The sequence below is a fragment of the Electrona antarctica genome (assembly GCF_951216825.1).
Source record: "Electrona antarctica genome assembly, chromosome: 12".
NCBI lineage: Eukaryota > Metazoa > Chordata > Actinopteri > Myctophiformes > Myctophidae > Electrona > Electrona antarctica.
In genome coordinates this window covers 6,246,039-6,265,730 of record NC_136793.1, presented here as the reverse complement: position 1 = coordinate 6,265,730, position 19,692 = coordinate 6,246,039, and the positions used below count along the sequence as shown (strand labels likewise).

Here is a 19,692-nt window from a genome sequence, read left to right as displayed (position 1 = left end):
ACTGCATGCTTATATTCACGTGGAACCAGTGAGTAAAAACAAAACAAAAAAAACAAGGAAAACGGCGCAGCGTGAACTGATGCGATAATAATTTGCAGAATAAGATATCAACATTGTGCAGTCAGAGCACAACTGGCTGCTCTCGTGGCGACACCCACTCGTGTACATACGGTGCTCTGATGTACGCCAATGCTACTTAACAAAGCCTCAGGTCACAGTGAAAGGGCGGTGGGGGGAGTGGGGGGGGGGGGGACAGATGAGCCACAGCATTAAGAGTCATGCACAGAAGAGATACATTATGATGTAAGCCTCGAAAACCAAAAAACGAGAGATAGGAATTGAGGAATTGAGAAGTTTTAAATTTAAGGCAATCTACGTAGATGACAGCAAGGACTTGTATAGGCTACAAACAAAGGCAAATACATTGGATGGTTGTACTTGGGGGAATTATTATTATTATCTTTTTATGTCTTTACGATCCATGGGTTCTATGTATCTTCTCACCGACGTCCACGTGACAGAGAAACTGCATGGAATCCGAGATATAAAAAAAATAAGTATCTTTAATGATGATGCGTCAAGAACAAACAGTTTAATCCACATTTGTCCTAGTAATCTCTTTCCCTCACATCCACTTTATGTATATCAACCATCAGACACGGTCGTCACTGGTTACAGCAGCAGCCAAGCAATAGAAAGGCAGTCACATCATAAGCGTATACTCTCGTTGTCTAATCCATGAGATGCAGCTCGGAGCCCTCGAGAGAAAAGCATTTAGATCCTGCTTACGAAACACACCGACACAAATTCAAGATTTCCCTGAGTGGCATGTTGCCCTACGCATTCCTACGCGACTGCCCCCAGTGAGTGGCATGTTGCCCTACGCATTCCTACGCGACTGCCCCCAGTGAGTGGCAGTTGCCCTACGCATTCCTACGCGACTGCCCCCAGTGAGTGGCATGTTGCCCTACGCATTCCTACGCGACTGCCCCCAGTGAGTGGCATGTTGCCCTACGCATTCCTACGCGACTGCCCCCAGTGAGTGGCATGTTGCCCTACGCATTCCTACGCGACTGCCCCCAGTGAGTGGCATGTTGCCCTACGCATTCCTACGCGACTGCCCCCAGTGAGTGGCATGTTGCCCTACGCATTCCTACGCGACTGCCCCCAGTGAGTGGCATGTTGCCCTACGCATTCCTACGCGACTGCCCCCAGTGAGTGGCATGTTGCCCTACGCATTCCTACGCGACTGCCCCCAGTGAGTGGCATGTTGCCCTACGCATTCCTACGCGACTGCCCCCAGTGAGTGGCATGTTGCCCTACGCATTCCTACGCGACTGCCCCCAGTGAGTGGCATGTTGCCCTACGCATTCCTACGCCACTGCCCCCAGTTCGGCCACCGCGCGCACCAACAGGGGGAATCAAATCTGGCAACAATGTCACGAGTGGATGGATGGATAGGCTAGAAAATACAACCGACAGCATGCAGCGCAGATGGATTCTGACGGACCATCTGCCGTCTTTGTCAATATTATGGAAAAGAATGCCTATCAATATGCCACATATGTTAACATCTTAAGCCCTAGATACACTAGCCGAGTAGCGGAAATAGCCGATCTACAAGATCACATCGTGATGTGGCGAGTTGCGCTGATAGATATGCTATTTTGATTTTCTTCTTTTGGCTTTTATGACCTGCCCAAAACAGGGATGGCAGGTTGTACGTAACGTGGTTGATAGGGTTGGGATTCGTTAGGATTTTAACGGTTCCGGATCCTTCCCGGATCCCTCTTAACGGTTCCGGATCCTAACGGTTCCCTTAACGGATCCTAATATTATTTTTTCCCCTTTTTTTTCTGTCATAGATTATGCTTATATTATAACTAACCTAACCAAGTACATAATAAACACAAATTAATTCATTCAATTATTGAAAATGCACTTTACAATTATGAGGTGGCACTATTATTTAAACTTCACCACCACCACCACCACCAACAATGATATTGTTGTGGTGGCTAGCTGCTGCCAGCAGCTAGCCACCACAACAATATCATTGTTGCAATTTGTACTGTATATATATTGCAATTTCTATACTGTATATTAAATATACAGTACACATTGCAATAATGATATTGTTGTTGTGACAAATGTTGTCTTAATGTTCAGATTAATTTAATATGAAGGACCCCTTACCCTAATGGAAACAAGCCATAGTGCTTTCTTGGATTATAAAATCCTCTTAGCAGACCTTGTATTGAACTGTAGGCTACGTTCCTGTGCTTTTTTCTGCAAACTGTTTATAAAGTAATCAATCTATGGAGGTATATGCACCTAAAGACTGGGCTCTCAACAGTCACGCGATTAATTTAGAGCCAAATCAAAAGCAGTTGAGTTGCTTATAAGTTGTAAAAATAAGTGCAGACAAATTGATTTGGCTCTATAGTTAACGTGATTCATAAAATATCAGACAGAAAGACATCGAGTCATTGGCGTTCTAAATTAACACCATTAACAACAGTTGTACAATACGCCTAATGAAAAGCTCTGTAGACGTTAGTAGTTTTTATTTTCTATTACGTTACTAGCCTGGGGAAAGTAAACCAGCCTTGCATCAGATCGTCCCCCGCCAGCTGTGGTGGAGCTGCGGGGAGAGCGGGCACGGCTTTCCGCATGGCTCACAAACGCGCCTAGATTATTCTCGTGAGTTGTGGACTCGTGTAGGCATATTGATTTTGATGTTTCCTCAATGTGGACGTGGTGCAACTGGTACAAGTTGCAACAACCTTTGCAGGGAACTATAGCGTCGCATTTATTGCACGTTGCGTGCTCAGCCTCAGTCATTTCCCTCTCTGTTAACCACACTTTGGAAATCTGTGCGACATACTGTCCCACTCGCTCCGCGCCGGTCGCTGAATGCACAGAAGAGTGGGCGTACCCCGACCTCACTCACTCGTGTAGGTGGGGTGACGTCACCCCAGGCTCTGCTTGCACGCATGCATGCACACACAGACACAGCGGAGCTAAATGACGACTGATGAGATCCGTTTGGGGAACCGTTAATAAAGAAACGATGGAACCGGCTCCGGATCCGCAATGTCGGAACCGGGTCTGAAATGGACCCGGTTCCGAATCCCAACCCTAGTGGTTGAGTGATAATAATAAATAGGGATGGCAGGTTGTACGTAACGTGGTTGAGTGATAATAATAAATAGGGTTGTACGTAACGTGGTTGTACGCAACGTGGTTGAGTGATAATAATAAACAGGGATGGCAGGTTGTATGTAACGTGGTTGAGTGACAATAATAAATAGGGATGGCAGGTTGTACGTGGTTGAGTGATAATAATAAATAGGGTTGTACGTAACGTGGTTGTACGTAACGTGGTTGAGTGATAATAATAAACAGGGATGGCAGGTTGTACGTAACGTGGTTGAGTGATAATAATAAACAGGGATGGCAGGTTGTACGTAACGTGGTTGAGTGATAATAATAAACAGGGATGGCAGGTTGTACGTAACGTGGTTGAGTGATAATAATAAACAGGGTGGCAGGTTGTACGTAACGTGGTTGTACGTAACGTGGTTGAGTGATAATAATAAACAGGGTGGCATGTTGTACGTAACGTGGTTGAGTGATAATAATAAACAGGGTGGCAGGTTGTACGTAACGTGGTTGAGTGATAATAATAAACAGGGTGGCAGGTTGTACGTAACGTGGTTGATTGATAATAATAAACAGGGTGGCAGGTTGTACGTAACGTGGTTGAGTGATAATAATAAACAGGGTGGCAGGTTGTACGTAACGTGGTTGAGTGATAATAATAAACAGGGTGGCAGGTTGTACGTAACGTGGTTGAGTGACAATTTGTCTCGCTTTCTTGTTCAATTCCTCAGTTTTTTTCCTCTTGCTTTCTCACGTCTGGGATATTTCGCCCCAGGATTTTCAAACAGTCGCAAATACTTTTTATTTATGGAGTTGAAAACTGCTGCGCGTGATAATTCATTAATTAATTTATTTTGTACTCAGAAGTCGTTTTGCCCTTTTTGCTATGGCACATATTAAACTTCAATAAAAGCACATTGATTGGAACATTAAGGAACACAGCACATTTACAATATATGTATGGACTATAGTTTTGTGTTGGTCATGCAGTCACATTGAGGCAGGTCATAATACAGGGAGCACACATCAGGAGTTAAAATGAGATATTCTTTTTTTTTTGTCTTTGTTTTGTTTCAAAAGTATCATTTAACAAGCAAAAAACAATCTCAAAGAACAAAAACATATCCAACTTGCTACAGACAAATTGCAGAGCAAAAAAAAAAAAAAAAAAAAACCTTTTATAAAAACAAAAAGATAATTTTCTTCTTTACAGTACAAAAATTGGCACAGTATTCTCGAACCAGCACTGCTGTTTCTTTCGGTCCGGATGACGTCAGAAATCCCCAACTCACTGGACCTATGAACAGAATACCCTGAGAGAGAGAGAGAGAGAGAGAGAGAGAGAGAGAGAGAGAGAGAGAGAGAGAGAGAGAGAGAGAGAGAGAGAGAGAGAGAGAGAGAGAGAGAGAGAGAGAGAGAAACAGAAAGTCTTTCATATGTGTTCTCAGTATGAAAGCGGTAAGCTTAGCTCTCAAACTCTATAGAAGACTCTCATATATTCATTCATATATACATGTTTTGGATAGCCTGTACATTCATTCATTCATAGTTTCCCCCTCCTCCCTTTCTGCAAAACAACAATGATTCTTGATATAGGCCTATACTTAGTTTTGAACATGCAGTGATGGAAGAAATATTCAAGTAATACTCCAATGAAGAACTAACTCTGTTACAAGTAAAAGTTCGGTAGTACAAAAGTATTGACATCAAAATGACTTAATTTCCTCAGTGATGTATCCTGAGGTCATCGGGGTTTCGGGTCTCGCGAACATCACACCCCTCACTCGGGTGACCCAGCCGGCCGGGGTGATCAAAGTCCCGACTTACGTCCCAGTAGCTACCCTCGATCAGACCCACTAGGGAAAGACCAGGGCCACACAATCCGTTGGAACCATTCCGGAAATACTATATGCCGGGACTGAGAGGTACGCTTCTGGCATGTGGAGGGACTAGGCTCTGTGGGTTGACTCCTGTCCGGGGCCTAAGGTACTAAGGTACTAAGTAAAACGTTTGGTGGCCAAATCGAAAAAAATGCAGAAGTAGATGGTTCTTAATCCGGCTGCTTCAAAAGGCCCCTGAGCAGTCCGCCCTCTATCCTTTATTACTCTGGAGGCCAATGTTGTAAACTAAGAATATGTACACACGTGCATACAATGCTAATGTTCTAAACATCATGTGGTACGTACGCTATCTGTATATAGTGTGGCGACCCCACAAAAGACCTGTCCGTAACTAACTTCTCCGCCTTTGCAACTCAGCTCTATTTGGCATGGCAGGTTGCAAATATATCCGGGGGTTTGATGGTGGTTGTAAAACTTTGAAAACATATAAAAACCCAGCTCAGCCTGGGCACTGATCGCTACAATATGTACCTTATATATCTTGTTATTATTAAAGGAGCATTCAGTGATTTGGGTGATTTGGAAAACCACCCAGTCCGCCCCGGTAACAAAATGTGCACATGCACGCTCTACAGTGGGGGGAAGTGCAACAGGCCAACAGCAACACCAAGGCCCGCCCCCACTCGATCATGATTGGAGGAAGGCCCCTCTCATCCTGATTGGATGAAGGCTTTGCCACCCGCCACCAAAACTGAAACTAGGGTTTTTTGACCCCAGGGGCTCACTGGGGACAGGGAGGAACTCCTTATATGGTCAGCACACTCTATAGTAGGGAGGATTATCCAGAAAAAAAGAAAAAATAAGTGATATTTGAATTAAGTCAAATCACTGAATATACCTTTAAACCAGCTGTTCCTGTGTTTTTTTTTTTTACCGTTCTCTTACTCTACCTCTGTCCTCTCTCATCTCAGGGAAAATACAAATTGGAGTGCACATTAGAACAATAATTTCACCCACTTATTTACACATGTAGAAGCTGTGGTGTGACAATAAAGCGCAAATTCTGATTCATGCGTTATGTTGTTGGCACTTAATGAGCCATAATTGCTGCCTGAGGTTCTCACGTAACTCTCGTGACAAGTGCAAACTGTATACAAGAGTCATCATAAAAAAAAACAGTCGGGGGAGAAGGAAAACAAGCACAGAAAAAGAAGGCAGTCGCTTGCTTTGACTCTAATCCTGATAGTTAGCAGGCTCTTTTGAATAGAAAAAGAAAACATTTCTATGGTTACACATTTCAGCATTTTTGGGGCGGGGGCTGAAACCACGGGCAACAAAAACAATAAGCACATACAGCAAACGTATTGAAATGGAGCTGCAGAACACACTGAAGACAAAGCAATGGCAGAAAGCACTCACTGCCACACTTCTGTGTGGAGTTTGCATGTTCTCCCCGTGTACCCTAGGGTAGGTACCCTCACATGTTCTCCCCGTGTCCCCTAGGGTAGGTACCCTCACATGTTCTCCCCGTGTCCCCTAGGGTAGGTACCCTCACATGTTCTCTCCGTGTCCCCTAGGGTAGGTACCCTCACATGTTCTCCCCCTGTCCCCTAGGGTAGGTACCCTCACATGTTCTCCCCGTGTCCCCTAGGGTAGGTACCCTCACATGTTTTCCCCGTGTCCCCTAGGGTAGGTACCCTCACATGTTCTCCCCGTGTCCCCTAGGGTAGGTACCCTCACATGTTCTCCCCGTGTCCCCTAGGGTAGGTACCCTCACATGTTCTCCCCCTGTCCCCTAGGGTAGGTACCCTCACATGTTCTCCCCGTGTCCCCTAGGGTAGGTACCCTCACATGTTCTCCCCGTGTCCCCTAGGGTAGGTACCCTCACATGTTCTCCCCGTGTCCCCTAGGGTAGGTACCCTCACATGTTCTCCCCGTGTCCCCTAGGGTAGGTACCCTCACATGTTCTCCCCGTGTCCCCTAGGGTAGGTACCCTCACATGTTCTCCCCGTGTCCCCTAGGGTAGGTACTGTACCCTCACATGTTCTCCCCGTGTCCCCTAGGGTAGGTACCCTCACATGTTCTCCCCGTGTCCCCCTAGGGTAGGTACCCTCACATGTTCTCCCCGTGTCCCCCTAGGGTAGGTACCCTCACATGTTCTCCCCGTGTCCCCCTAGGGTAGGTACCCTCACATGTTCTCCCCGTGTCCCCTAGGGTAGGTACCCTCACAAAAAACATGCAGTAATCCTGGTCTCTAAACTACCTCCCCCTGGCCAGCCGGGGCGCCTGATGGAGGGGAAAGGAACTGGTCGGAATAACGTGTTCCTTCCACGCGCTACGTCCGGCCGGGGAAACTCTCCCCTGTCAGGTGTAAAATGAGCAACATGGAAACTCAGGCATGAAGGGAAGCATGAGTTCAAGTCCATTGCTCTCCCCAGGTTGGCGGAGGGTGTGTAGAACAGGGGTGGAAAAATGTGTTACAAAATGGTGGGATAAAAAGAAAAAAAGAAAGCACTCACTCGTCCGAAGAGTCTTTAAAGTCTTTTTTGCTGCTCTCCTCAATGTTGGCGATGGATTCAGAACGAAGTCGGTTGGTGACCTCATATGTGCGCAGCGTGACGCCAAATATGTCCTCATGGTAGCGGTTCTCGTCCTGGTGGTGGAGAGGGTGGGTAAAGTCATCGGCATGCAGGTTGCTTTGAACTAGATAAAAACACACTTAAACCTCGTCCTGGTGGTGGAGGTGTAGAGAGGGAGGTGTAGAGAGGGAGGTGTAGAGAGGGAGGTGTAGAGAGGGAGGTGTAGAGAGAGAGGTGTAGAGAGAGAGGTGTAGAGAGAGAGGTGTAGAGAGAGATGTAGAGAGAGAGGTGTAGAGAGAGGTGTAGAGAGAGAGGTGTAGAGAGAGAGGTGTAGAGAGGGAGGTGTAGAGAGAGAGGTGTAGAGAGAGGTGTAGAGAGAGAGGTGTAGAGAGGGAGGTGTAGAGAGAGAGGTGTAGAGAGGGAGGTGTAGAGAGAGAGGTGTAGAGAGGGAGGTGTAGAGAGAGGTGTAGAGAGGGAGGTGTAGAGAGGGAGGTGTAGAGAGAGAGGTGTAGTGCACTGTGTGTTCAGTATGGTATAGTGCACTGTGTGTTCAGTATGGTATAGTGCACTGTGTGTGTTCAGTATGGTATAGTGCACTGTGTTCAGTATGGTATAGTGCACTGTGTTCAGTATGGTATAGTGCACTGTGTTCAGTATGGTATAGTGCACTGTGTGTGTTCAGTATGGTATAGTGTGTTCAGTATGGTATAGTGCACTGTGTTCAGTATGGTATAGTGCACTGTGTGTGTTCAGTATGGTATAGTGCACTGTGTGTGTTCAGTATGGTATAGTGCACTGTGTTCAGTATGGTATAGTGCACTGTGTGTTCAGTATGGTATAGTGCACTGTGTGTTCAGTATGGTATAGTGCACTGTGTGTTCAGTATGGTATAGTGCACTGTGTTCAGTATGGTATAGTGCACTGTGTTCAGTATGGTATAGTGCACTGTGTGTTCAGTATGGTATAGTGCACTGTGTTCAGTATGGTATAGTGCACTGTGTGTTCAGTATGGTATAGTGCACTGTGTGTTCAGTATGGTATAGTGCACTGTGTGTGTTCAGTATGGTATAGTGCACTGTGTTCAGTATGGTATAGTGCACTGTGTTCAGTATGGTATAGTGCACTGTGTTCAGTATGGTATAGTGCACTGTGTTCAGTATGGTATAGTGCACTGTGTGTGTTCAGTATGGTATAGTGCACTGTGTTCAGTATGGTATAGTACACTGTGTTCAGTATGGTATAGTGCACTGTGTTCAGTATGGTATAGTGCACTGTGTGTTCAGTATGGTATAGTGCACTGTGTGTTCAGTATGGTATAGTGCACTGTGTGTGTTCAGTATAGTATAGTGCACTGTGTTCAGTATGGTATAGTGCACTGTGTGTTCAGTATGGTATAGTGCACTGTGTGTGTTCAGTATGGTATAGTGCACTGTGTTCAGTATGGTATAGTGCACTGTGTGTTCAGTATGGTATAGTGCACTGTGTGTTCAGTATGGTATAGTGCACTGTGTGTTCAGTATGGTATAGTGCACTGTGTGTTCAGTATGGTATAGTGCACTGTGTGTTCAGTATGGTATAGTGCACTCGCAGCATCAGATTATCCAGTCATATGTGTGTGTTGAGTATGGTATAGTGCACTGTGTTCAGTATGGTATAGTGCACTGTGTGTTCAGTATGGTATAGTGCACTGTGTTCAGTATGGTATAGTGCACTGTGTGTTCAGTATGGTATAGTGCACTGTGTTCAGTATGGTATAGTGCACTGTGTGTTCAGTATGGTATAGTGCACTGTGTTCAGTATGGTATAGTGCACTGTGTGTTCAGTATGGTATAGTGCACTGTGTTCAGTATGGTATAGTGCACTGTGTGTTCAGTATGGTATAGTGCACTGTGTTCAGTATGGTATAGTGCACTGTGTTCAGTATGGTATAGTGCACTGTGTGTTCAGTATGGTATAGTGCACTGTGTTCAGTATGGTATAGTGCACTGTGTGTTCAGTATGGTATAGTGCACTGTGTGTTCAGTATGGTATAGTGCACTGTGTGTTCAGTATGGTATAGTGCACTGTGTGTTCAGTATGGTATAGTGCACTGTGTGTTCAGTATGGTATAGTGCACTGTGTGTTCAGTATGGTATAGTGCACTGTGTGTTCAGTATGGTATAGTGCACTGTGTTCAGTATGGTATAGTGCACTGTGTTCAGTATGGTATAGTGTACTGTGTGTTCAGTATGGTATAGTGCACTGTGTTCAGTATGGTATAGTGCACTGTGTGTTCAGTATGGTATAGTGCACTGTGTTCAGTATGGTATAGTGCACTGTGTTCAGTATGGTATAGTGCACTGTGTGTTCAGTATGGTATAGTGTACTGTGTGTTCAGTATGGTATAGTGCACTGTGTGTTCAGTATGGTATAGTGCACTGTGTGTTCAGTATGGTATAGTGCACTGTGTGTTCAGTATGGTATAGTGTACTGTGTGTTCAGTATGGTATAGTGCACTGTGTGTTCAGTATGGTATAGTGCACTGTGTGTTCAGTATGGTATAGTGCACTGTGTGTGTTCAGTATGGTATAGTGCACTGTGTGTGTGTTCAGTATGGTATAGTGCACTGTGTGTTCAGTATGGTATAGTGCACTGTGTTCAGTATGGTATAGTGCACTGTGTTCAGTATGGTATAGTGCACTGTGTTCAGTATGGTATAGTGTACTGTGTGTTCAGTATGGTATAGTGCACTGTGTGTGTGTTCAGTATGGTATAGTGCACTGTGTGTTCAGTATGGTATAGTGCACTGTGTTCAGTATGGTATAGTGCACTGTGTTCAGTATGGTATAGTGCACTGTGTTCAGTATGGTATAGTGTACTGTGTGTTCAGTATGGTATAGTGCACTGTGTGTGTGTTCAGTATGGTATAATGCACTGTGTTCAGTATGGTATAGTGCACTGTGTGTTCAGTATGGTATAGTGCACTGTGTTCAGTATGGTATAGTGCACTGTGTTCAGTATGGTATAGTGTACTGTGTGTTCAGTATGGTATAGTGCACTGTGTGTTCAGTATGGTATAGTGCACTGTGTGTGTTCAGTATGGTATAGTGCACTGTGTGTTCAGTATGGTATAGTGCACTGTGTTCAGTATGGTATAGTGCACTGTGTTCAGTATGGTATAGTGCACTGTGTGTTCAGTATGGTATAGTGCACTGTGTTCAGTATGGTATAGTGCACTGTGTGTTCAGTATGGTATAGTGCACTGTGTGTTCAGTATGGTATAGTGCACTGTGTTCAGTATGGTATAGTGCACTGTGTTCAGTATGGTATAGTGCACTGTGTGTTCAGTATGGTATAGTGCACTGTGTGTTCAGTATGGTATAGTGCACTGTGTTCAGTATGGTATAGTGCACTGTGTTCAGTATGGTATAGTGCACTGTGTTCAGTATGGTATAGTGCACTGTGTGTATTCAGTATGGTATAGTGCACTGTGTTCAGTATGGTATAGTGCACTGTGTTCAGTATGGTATAGTGCACTGTGTGTTCAGTATGGTATAGTGCACTGTGTGTTCAGTATGGTATAGTGCACTGTGTGTTCAGTATGGTATAGTGCACTGTGTTCAGTATGGTATAGTGCACTGTGTTCAGTATGGTATAGTGCACTGTGTGTTCAGTATGGTATAGTGCACTGTGTTCAGTATGGTATAGTGCATTGTGTGTTCAGTATGGTATAAGGGTAAGTGGGCAGTGTATTGAAGCGCTTGGTTAAGTGCATGGTTATGTGCATGGTTAAGTGCATGGTTAAGTGCATGGTTAAGAGTGGACCCCCCCATTCTCTTCTCTCGTTGACGTAGAGAAGCCAGTGGGTGCTGCTGACGTGTTGACAGTGATGTTAGTGTGTTTTGCAGCCAGCATGCGGTGGACATCTTTCATGCCTAAAATGATACCGCCATTGTGCAAAAATTAAGCTCTTACTCTGAGTTTGCTGATGAAGTAGCTGGCGTCCTCCAGGCTTATGTTCCCCTGCACCTTGATGATCTGCTGGATTGTCTTCAGGACGTCATCCGCCATGGTCACGTCCCCGCACACGTAGATGTGTCCCCCCTCGTCCCTCAGGCACTGGTACAACCGCTCTGACATCTGCTCGCGCAGCACGTCCTGGACATATTTCTGACGGAGGTGGCAGGAGGTAACGGCGAGCGAGACAGAGGAGCGCGGGGCGTGAAGGCGTGAGCAGGAGAGAGGAGAGGAGAGGAGACAGAGCGCGGGGCGATAAGGCGTGAGCAGGAGAGAGGAGAGGAGATGACAGACAAGGCAAGAGGGAGAGGGGGACAAAGATAGTGAGGTGAAAATCCACCATGGGTGGAACTGTTCACTTTTTTGAGATGAACATTTGCATTTTCGTCTTGGCACATGTGCCAGAGACTAGTCTAAATTGGCAGTTTTCTAGCTCTGGGCACTGTACTTTTTCACTGGCCTTGTTATATAAAGAAATAGGATGAACAGTAGCTTGACAATGAAGGTTAAAACAACTGACAGAAAAAAGCCTGTGATACACACAGTTAAAACGAGAAGAGGCCATTAAATGGAAAAAAGATATTGAATAGCCTATCAAGTGACTAACTCATCTATAGCATGCAGGGATGCTGTGTCCTGTTCAAACGTGGACGCTCCGTGGCATTCAGAGTCGAGCCCACACGGTATTCTAAAGATTTGAGACAAAGCCAATTCTTCCGTGGATTAGTTGTGGTACCTTTGGCATGCCGGGCTCTCTTGAGTAGGCTGTATAGAGTCCCTTGAAGACCTTCTTGCTCAGGGCATCGAGGGTCTCTTCCTTGTAGATGTGGTCTGTATCAGACTGGCGACAGCCAAACACCAGATACAGGGGACTCGTCTCAAGCCCTGCATGGGGGGGGGGACAGACATAAATACATTGACTTTACTTTGCTGAATGGTATACAGCAACAATGAGAGTTAGTGCCTTGTTTAACTATATGGCTTGAGATGGTTAAATGGAAGTAATGGAAGTTTAAACCATCTCAAGCCATGGTGGGTTTAAACAGAAACCCAAATTAACTAAATGTGTGATGAATATGAAAAAGCTACTCCTGTGGCTGTGGATGGGTTATCATCATATTAATGTACTTCGTAATTTAACCCATTTTGGGCGGGAACCCCTTTTGGTGTTAGCATTACGTTATGCTTTAGCTATTGAAAAATAGCAGATCTACAAGCTCATAGCGTGCCACAGAGTGGCGTGCTATGAGCTTGTAGATCTGCTATTTGATCTCAGGTCAAAATGGGTTAACGTTCCAATTTTTGGGGTTCAACAACCCGGGTGGAAAAGGGGGACACAGTTAAAGGTGACAAAAGAAAGGATTACAGTGTGTGAAAGAAAGGTGCAGCAGAACCAACCCTTTTCCCGCTCAAAGACTTTCTGTTGCCAGAAGCTTCTGAAGGGAGCGATGCCGGTCCCTGGCCCGATCAGGATGCAGGGGGCCTTGTTCTCCTTGGGAAGTTGGAACGATGCAGCCCTAGAATCAACAGAACTGACTTTAAGCACATGAAGTTGGAACGATGCAGCCCTAGAATCAACAGAACTGACTTTAACCACATGAAGTTGGAACGATGCAGCCCTAGAATCAACAGAACTGACTTTAACCACATGAAGTTGGAACGATGCAGCCCTAGAATCAACACAACTGACTTTAACCACATGAAGTTGGAACGATGCAGCCCTAGAATCAACACAACTGACTTTAACCACATGAAGTTGGAACGATGCAGCCCTAGAATCAACAGAACTGACTTTAACCACATGAAGTTGGAACGATGCAGCCCTAGAATCAACAGAACTGACTTTAACCACATGAAGTTGGAACGATGCAGCCCTAGAATCAACAGAACTGACTTTAACCACATGAAGTTGGAACGATGCAGCCCTAGAATCAACAGAACTGACTTTAACCACATGAAGTTGGAACGATGCAGCCCTAGAATCAACACAACTGACTTTAACCACATGAAGTTGGAACGATGAAGCCCTAGAATCAACAGAACTGACTTTAACCACATGAAGTTGGAACGATGCAGCCCTAGAATCAACAGAACTGACTTTAACCACATGAAGTTGGAACGATGCAGCCCTAGAATCAACAGAACTGACTTTAACCACATGAAGTTGGAACGATGCAGCCCTAGAATCAACAGAACTGACTTTAACCACATGAAGTTGGAACGATGCAGCCCTAGAATCAACAGAACTGACTTTAACCACATGAAGTTGGAACGATGCAGCCCTAGAATCAACAGAACTGACTTTAACCACATGAAGTTGGAACGATGAAGCCCTAGAATCAACAGAACTGACTTTAACCACATGAAGTTGGAACGATGCAGCCCTAGAATCAACAGAACTGACTTTAACCACATGAAGTTGGAACGATGCAGCCCTAGAATCAACACAACTGACTTTAACCACATGAAGTTGGAACGATGCAGCCCTAGAATCAACAGAACTGACTTTAACCACATGAAGTTGGAACGATGCAGCCCTAGAATCAACAGAACTGACTTTAACCACATGAAGTTGGAACGATGCAGCCCTAGAATCAACACAACTGACTTTAAGCACATGAAGTTGGAACGATGAAGCCCTAGAATCAACAGAACTGACTTTAACCACATGAAGTTGGAACGATGCAGCCCTAGAATCAACACAACTGACTTTAAGCACATGAAGTTGGAACGATGAAGCCCTAGAATCAACAGAACTGACTTTAACCACATGAAGTTGGAACGATGAAGCCCTAGAATCAACAGAACTGACTTTAACCACATGAAGTTGGAACGATGCAGCCCTAGAATCAACAGAACTGACTTTAACCACATGAAGTTGGAACGATGAAGCCCTAGAATCAACAGAACTGACTTTAACCACATGAAGTTGGAACGATGCAGCCCTAGAATCAACAGAACTGACTTTAACCACATGAAGTTGGAACGATGCAGCCCTAGAATCAACAGAACTGACTTTAACCACATGAAGTTGGAACGATGCAGCCCTAGAATCAACAGAACTGACTTTAACCACATGAAGTTGGAACGATGAAGCCCTAGAATCAACAGAACTGACTTTAACCACATGAAGTTGGAACGATGAAGCCCTAGAATCAACAGAACTGACTTTAAGCACATGAAGTTGGAACGATGCAGCCCTAGAATCAACAGAACTGACTTTAACCACATGAAGTTGGAACGATGAAGCCCTAGAATCAACAGAACTGACTTTAACCACATGAAGTTGGAACGATGCAGCCCTAGAATCAACAGAACTGACTTTAACCACATGAAGTTGGAACGATGCAGCCCTAGAATCAACAGAACTGACTTTAACCACATGAAGTTGGAACGATGCAGCCCTAGAATCAACAGAACTGACTTTAACCACATGAAGTTGGAACGATGCAGCCCTAGAATCAACAGAACTGACTTTAACCACATGAAGTTGGAACGATGCAGCCCTAGAATCAACAGAACTGACTTTAACCACATGAAGTTGGAACGATGAAGCCCTAGAATCAACAGAACTGACTTTAACCACATGAAGTTGGAACGATGCAGCCCTAGAATCAACAGAACTGACTTTAACCACATGAAGTTGGAACGATGAAGCCCTAGAATCAACAGAACTGACTTTAACCACATGAAGTTGGAACGATGAAGCCCTAGAATCAACAGAACTGACTTTAACCACATGAAGTTGGAACGATGAAGCCCTAGAATCAACAGAACTGACTTTAACCACATGAAGTTGGAACGATGAAGCCCTAGAATCAACAGAACTGACTTTAACCACATGAAGTTGGAACGATGCAGCCCTAGAATCAACAGAACTGACTTTAACCACATGAAGTTGGAACGATGCAGCCCTAGAATCAACAGAACTGACTTTAACCACATGAAGTTGGAACGATGCAGCCCTAGAATCAACAGAACTGACTTTAACCACATGAAGTTGGAACGATGCAGCCCTAGAATCAACAGAACTGACTTTAACCACATGAAGTTGGAACGATGCAGCCCTAGAATCAACAGAACTGACTTTAACCACATGAAGTTGGAACGATGCAGCCCTAGAATCAACAGAACTGACTTTAACCACATGAAGTTGGAACGATGCAGCCCTAGAATCAACACAACTGACTTTAAGCACATGAAGTTGGAACGATGAAGCCCTAGAATCAACAGAACTGACTTTAACCACATGAAGTTGGAACGATGCAGCCCTAGAATCAACAGAACTGACTTTAACCACATGAAGTTGGAACGATGCAGCCCTAGAATCAACAGAACTGACTTTAACCACATGAAGTTGGAACGATGAAGCCCTAGAATCAACAGAACTGACTTTAAGCACATGAAGTTGGAACGATGCAGCCCTAGAATCAACAGAACTGACTTTAACCACATGAAGTTGGAACGATGAAGCCCTAGAATCAACAGAACTGACTTTAACCACATGAAGTTGGAACGATGCAGCCCTAGAATCAACAGAACTGACTTTAACCACATGAAGTTGGAACGATGAAGCCCTAGAATCAACAGAACTGACTTTAACCACATGAAGTTGGAACGATGCAGCCCTAGAATCAACAGAACTGACTTTAACCACATGAAGTTGGAACGATGCAGCCCTAGAATCAACAGAACTGACTTTAACCACATGAAGTTGGAACGATGCAGCCCTAGAATCAACAGAACTGACTTTAACCACATGAAGTTGGAACGATGAAGCCCTAGAATCAACAGAACTGACTTTAACCACATGAAGTTGGAACGATGAAGCCCTAGAATCAACAGAACTGACTTTAAGCACATGAAGTTGGAACGATGCAGCCCTAGAATCAACAGAACTGACTTTAACCACATGAAGTTGGAACGATGAAGCCCTAGAATCAACAGAACTGACTTTAACCACATGAAGTTGGAACGATGCAGCCCTAGAATCAACAGAACTGACTTTAACCACATGAAGTTGGAACGATGCAGCCCTAGAATCAACAGAACTGACTTTAACCACATGAAGTTGGAACGATGCAGCCCTAGAATCAACAGAACTGACTTTAACCACATGAAGTTGGAACGATGCAGCCCTAGAATCAACAGAACTGACTTTAACCACATGAAGTTGGAACGATGCAGCCCTAGAATCAACAGAACTGACTTTAACCACATGAAGTTGGAACGATGAAGCCCTAGAATCAACAGAACTGACTTTAACCACATGAAGTTGGAACGATGCAGCCCTAGAATCAACAGAACTGACTTTAACCACATGAAGTTGGAACGATGAAGCCCTAGAATCAACAGAACTGACTTTAACCACATGAAGTTGGAACGATGAAGCCCTAGAATCAACAGAACTGACTTTAACCACATGAAGTTGGAACGATGAAGCCCTAGAATCAACAGAACTGACTTTAACCACATGAAGTTGGAACGATGAAGCCCTAGAATCAACAGAACTGACTTTAACCACATGAAGTTGGAACGATGCAGCCCTAGAATCAACAGAACTGACTTTAACCACATGAAGTTGGAACGATGCAGCCCTAGAATCAACAGAACTGACTTTAACCACATGAAGTTGGAACGATGAAGCCCTAGAATCAACACAACTGACTTTAAGCACATGAAGTTGGAACGATGCAGCCCTAGAATCAACAGAACTGACTTTAACCACATGAAGTTGGAACGATGCAGCCCTAGAATCAACAGAACTGACTTTAACCACATGAAGTTGGAACGATGCAGCCCTAGAATCAACAGAACTGACTTTAACCACATGAAGTTGGAACGATGCAGCCCTAGAATCAACACAACTGACTTTAACCACATGAAGTTGGAACGATGCAGCCCTAGAATCAACAGAACTGACTTTAACCACATGAAGTTGGAACGATGCAGCCCTAGAATCAACACAACTGACTTTAACCACATGAAGTTGGAACGATGCAGCCCTAGAATCAACAGAACTGACTTTAACCACATGAAGTTGGAACGATGCAGCCCTAGAATCAACACAACTGACTTTAACCACATGAAGTTGGAACGATGCAGCCCTAGAATCAACAGAACTGACTTTAACCACATGAAGTTGGAACGATGCAGCCCTAGAATCAACACAACTGACTTTAACCACATGAAGTTGGAACGATGCAGCCCTAGAATCAACAGAACTGACTTTAACCACATGAACCTTCAAATGTGACCAGATTGGACTGAGAGACTGCCATCGCGCAAATTCCAGCTTTTCACCAGAGGAGAAAAACCTTTTTTTTCTCCTGTTTTTTCTCAAAATAGTACAGGCAGACTCTTCACATACTAGAGCATGTCTGAAATAAGTGTCAGAGCTGAAATCGACATGTAAATATGAAATAAATGCTTAAACATGTAGCTAGGTGTAATGTTAGAGACCACAGAAGTAAACCTTTCAAGCCTGTTTTCTCAACTCGCTGTTTTCTCCAAGACATTACTCTATAAGCCATATCTCCAAAACTGGTGGGCCAAACTGAACAACCAACATGTCAATTTGAAGCTATGATTCCCTGCTTTCATATGACATGAAAAAAACGAAAATTCAAAAAAATCCAATGGCAGTCCCTCAGTCAAATTTTGTCACAAATATTGATGAGGCTGAAATGAATGAATGTTTTTTTGAACCCATTAACGATACTACAAATTCCTTCTAAATCAGCAATTCTCACGCTTTCAAGATTTTTCTAAAATGTTAAAAAAAAAAAATAATAATAATTAAAAAAGCAGTGTGTCACTTCGAGGTTGTACGTCTGCTACGAACTTGTAGGTCTGCTATTTTGGAAAAGTCGTAAAGTCGTAAAAATGCGGCACAAATATTTGAATATATATTCTTTCAGAGCTAACGCTTTTTTTTATTTCGACGTCAGGCCTAAATGGGTTTAGGCCTGACAGTGCACTATGGGTTTGAAATTAATCGCATTATGACAAAACCACTAAATAAAGCACTTGCGGTCAAAATAATATTGTTATGAAACAAAATGTAAGTTTTACCCTCTGACGAAACATGGCACCATCTCGTCCTTCCGTATCCTGTTGAGCCAGGATGAACACACCCCATGGTGCTCGGGACCCTCTCCATCTGAATGAAGAAATGAACACACCCCATAATGAACACACCCCATGATGAACACACCCCATAATGAACACACCCCATGATGAACACACCCCATGATGAACACACCCCATGGTGCTCGGGACCCTCTCCATCTGAATGAAGAACACACCCCATGAACACACCCCATGAACACACCCCATGAACACACCCCATGGTGCTCGGGACCCTCTCCATCTGAATGAACAAACGGACACCTTTACTTCCTCACTCCTCCCCATTTGCACCACCCTTTTGGGCGGGAACCCCTTCTGGTGTTTTAAACATTGTTATAATTTAGCTATTGAAAAATACCAGATCTACAAGCTCATAGCGCGCCACCGAGTGGCGCGCTATGAATCGTGAAAATGTGGCGCAAATCTTTGAATATATATTCTTTCGTTTTTAACTCAAATCTTTGCTTCTGGGGGGGTCCCTGGAACTACATATTTTCAGATAGGGGTCGGCGGCCAAATACATGAAAAAGATTTAGCACCACTGACATAGAAACACAGGTTTTTCAGAAAACTGTCATGATTTACATTTTTTCAGGCTTAAATGGGTTAAAATCAGTGGTTCTCAAACCTTCTCAAACCGAGGACCCCCAAATGATGTATTTGGCCACAGATCGACCCCCATCTGAAAAAACAACAACGATTGTTTCCGCAAGATTTGCGTTGTTAAAAAGGGGATGTTTAAGTTACAGAAGTAAAACTTGGGAAATAGCAGAACTACACGTTGACAATGACAATGTGTCACATCGCGTGAAAGTGGTTAAACCAATTTTTCCGGGGACACCGCAGAGCGTACTGAGGTTGGACAGACAAACACAGCGAGGCTAGTATACCCACAACACACTTTTCAAGGGAAAAGGGCATGTTTCTCTGCTGAGAGGAAATTCAAGTGCTTATAGAGTCATCAGTGCACACTCACGGGC

At 44.2% G+C, this 19,692-nt stretch overlaps 1 protein-coding gene across 1 annotated transcript in view; it reads right to left on the bottom strand.

The window, feature by feature from the left end:
• Window positions 1-4,375: 4,375 nt before the first annotated feature.
• nos1 (nitric oxide synthase 1 (neuronal)) overlaps window positions 4,376-19,692 on the bottom strand; it is an 85,614-nt gene continuing 70,297 nt past the window's right edge. The window contains exons 24-29 of the mRNA XM_079517140.1: window positions 18,656-18,743; window positions 12,980-13,098; window positions 12,318-12,466; window positions 11,540-11,734; window positions 7,526-7,659; window positions 4,376-4,478 (exon numbers count right to left, since the gene is read on the bottom strand). Coding sequence (XP_079373266.1) covers window positions 4,463-4,478; window positions 7,526-7,659; window positions 11,540-11,734; window positions 12,318-12,466; window positions 12,980-13,098; window positions 18,656-18,743 — 701 coding nt within the window. The 3' untranslated portion in view covers window positions 4,376-4,462. The remainder of the gene's footprint in view (window positions 4,479-7,525; window positions 7,660-11,539; window positions 11,735-12,317; window positions 12,467-12,979; window positions 13,099-18,655; window positions 18,744-19,692) is intronic.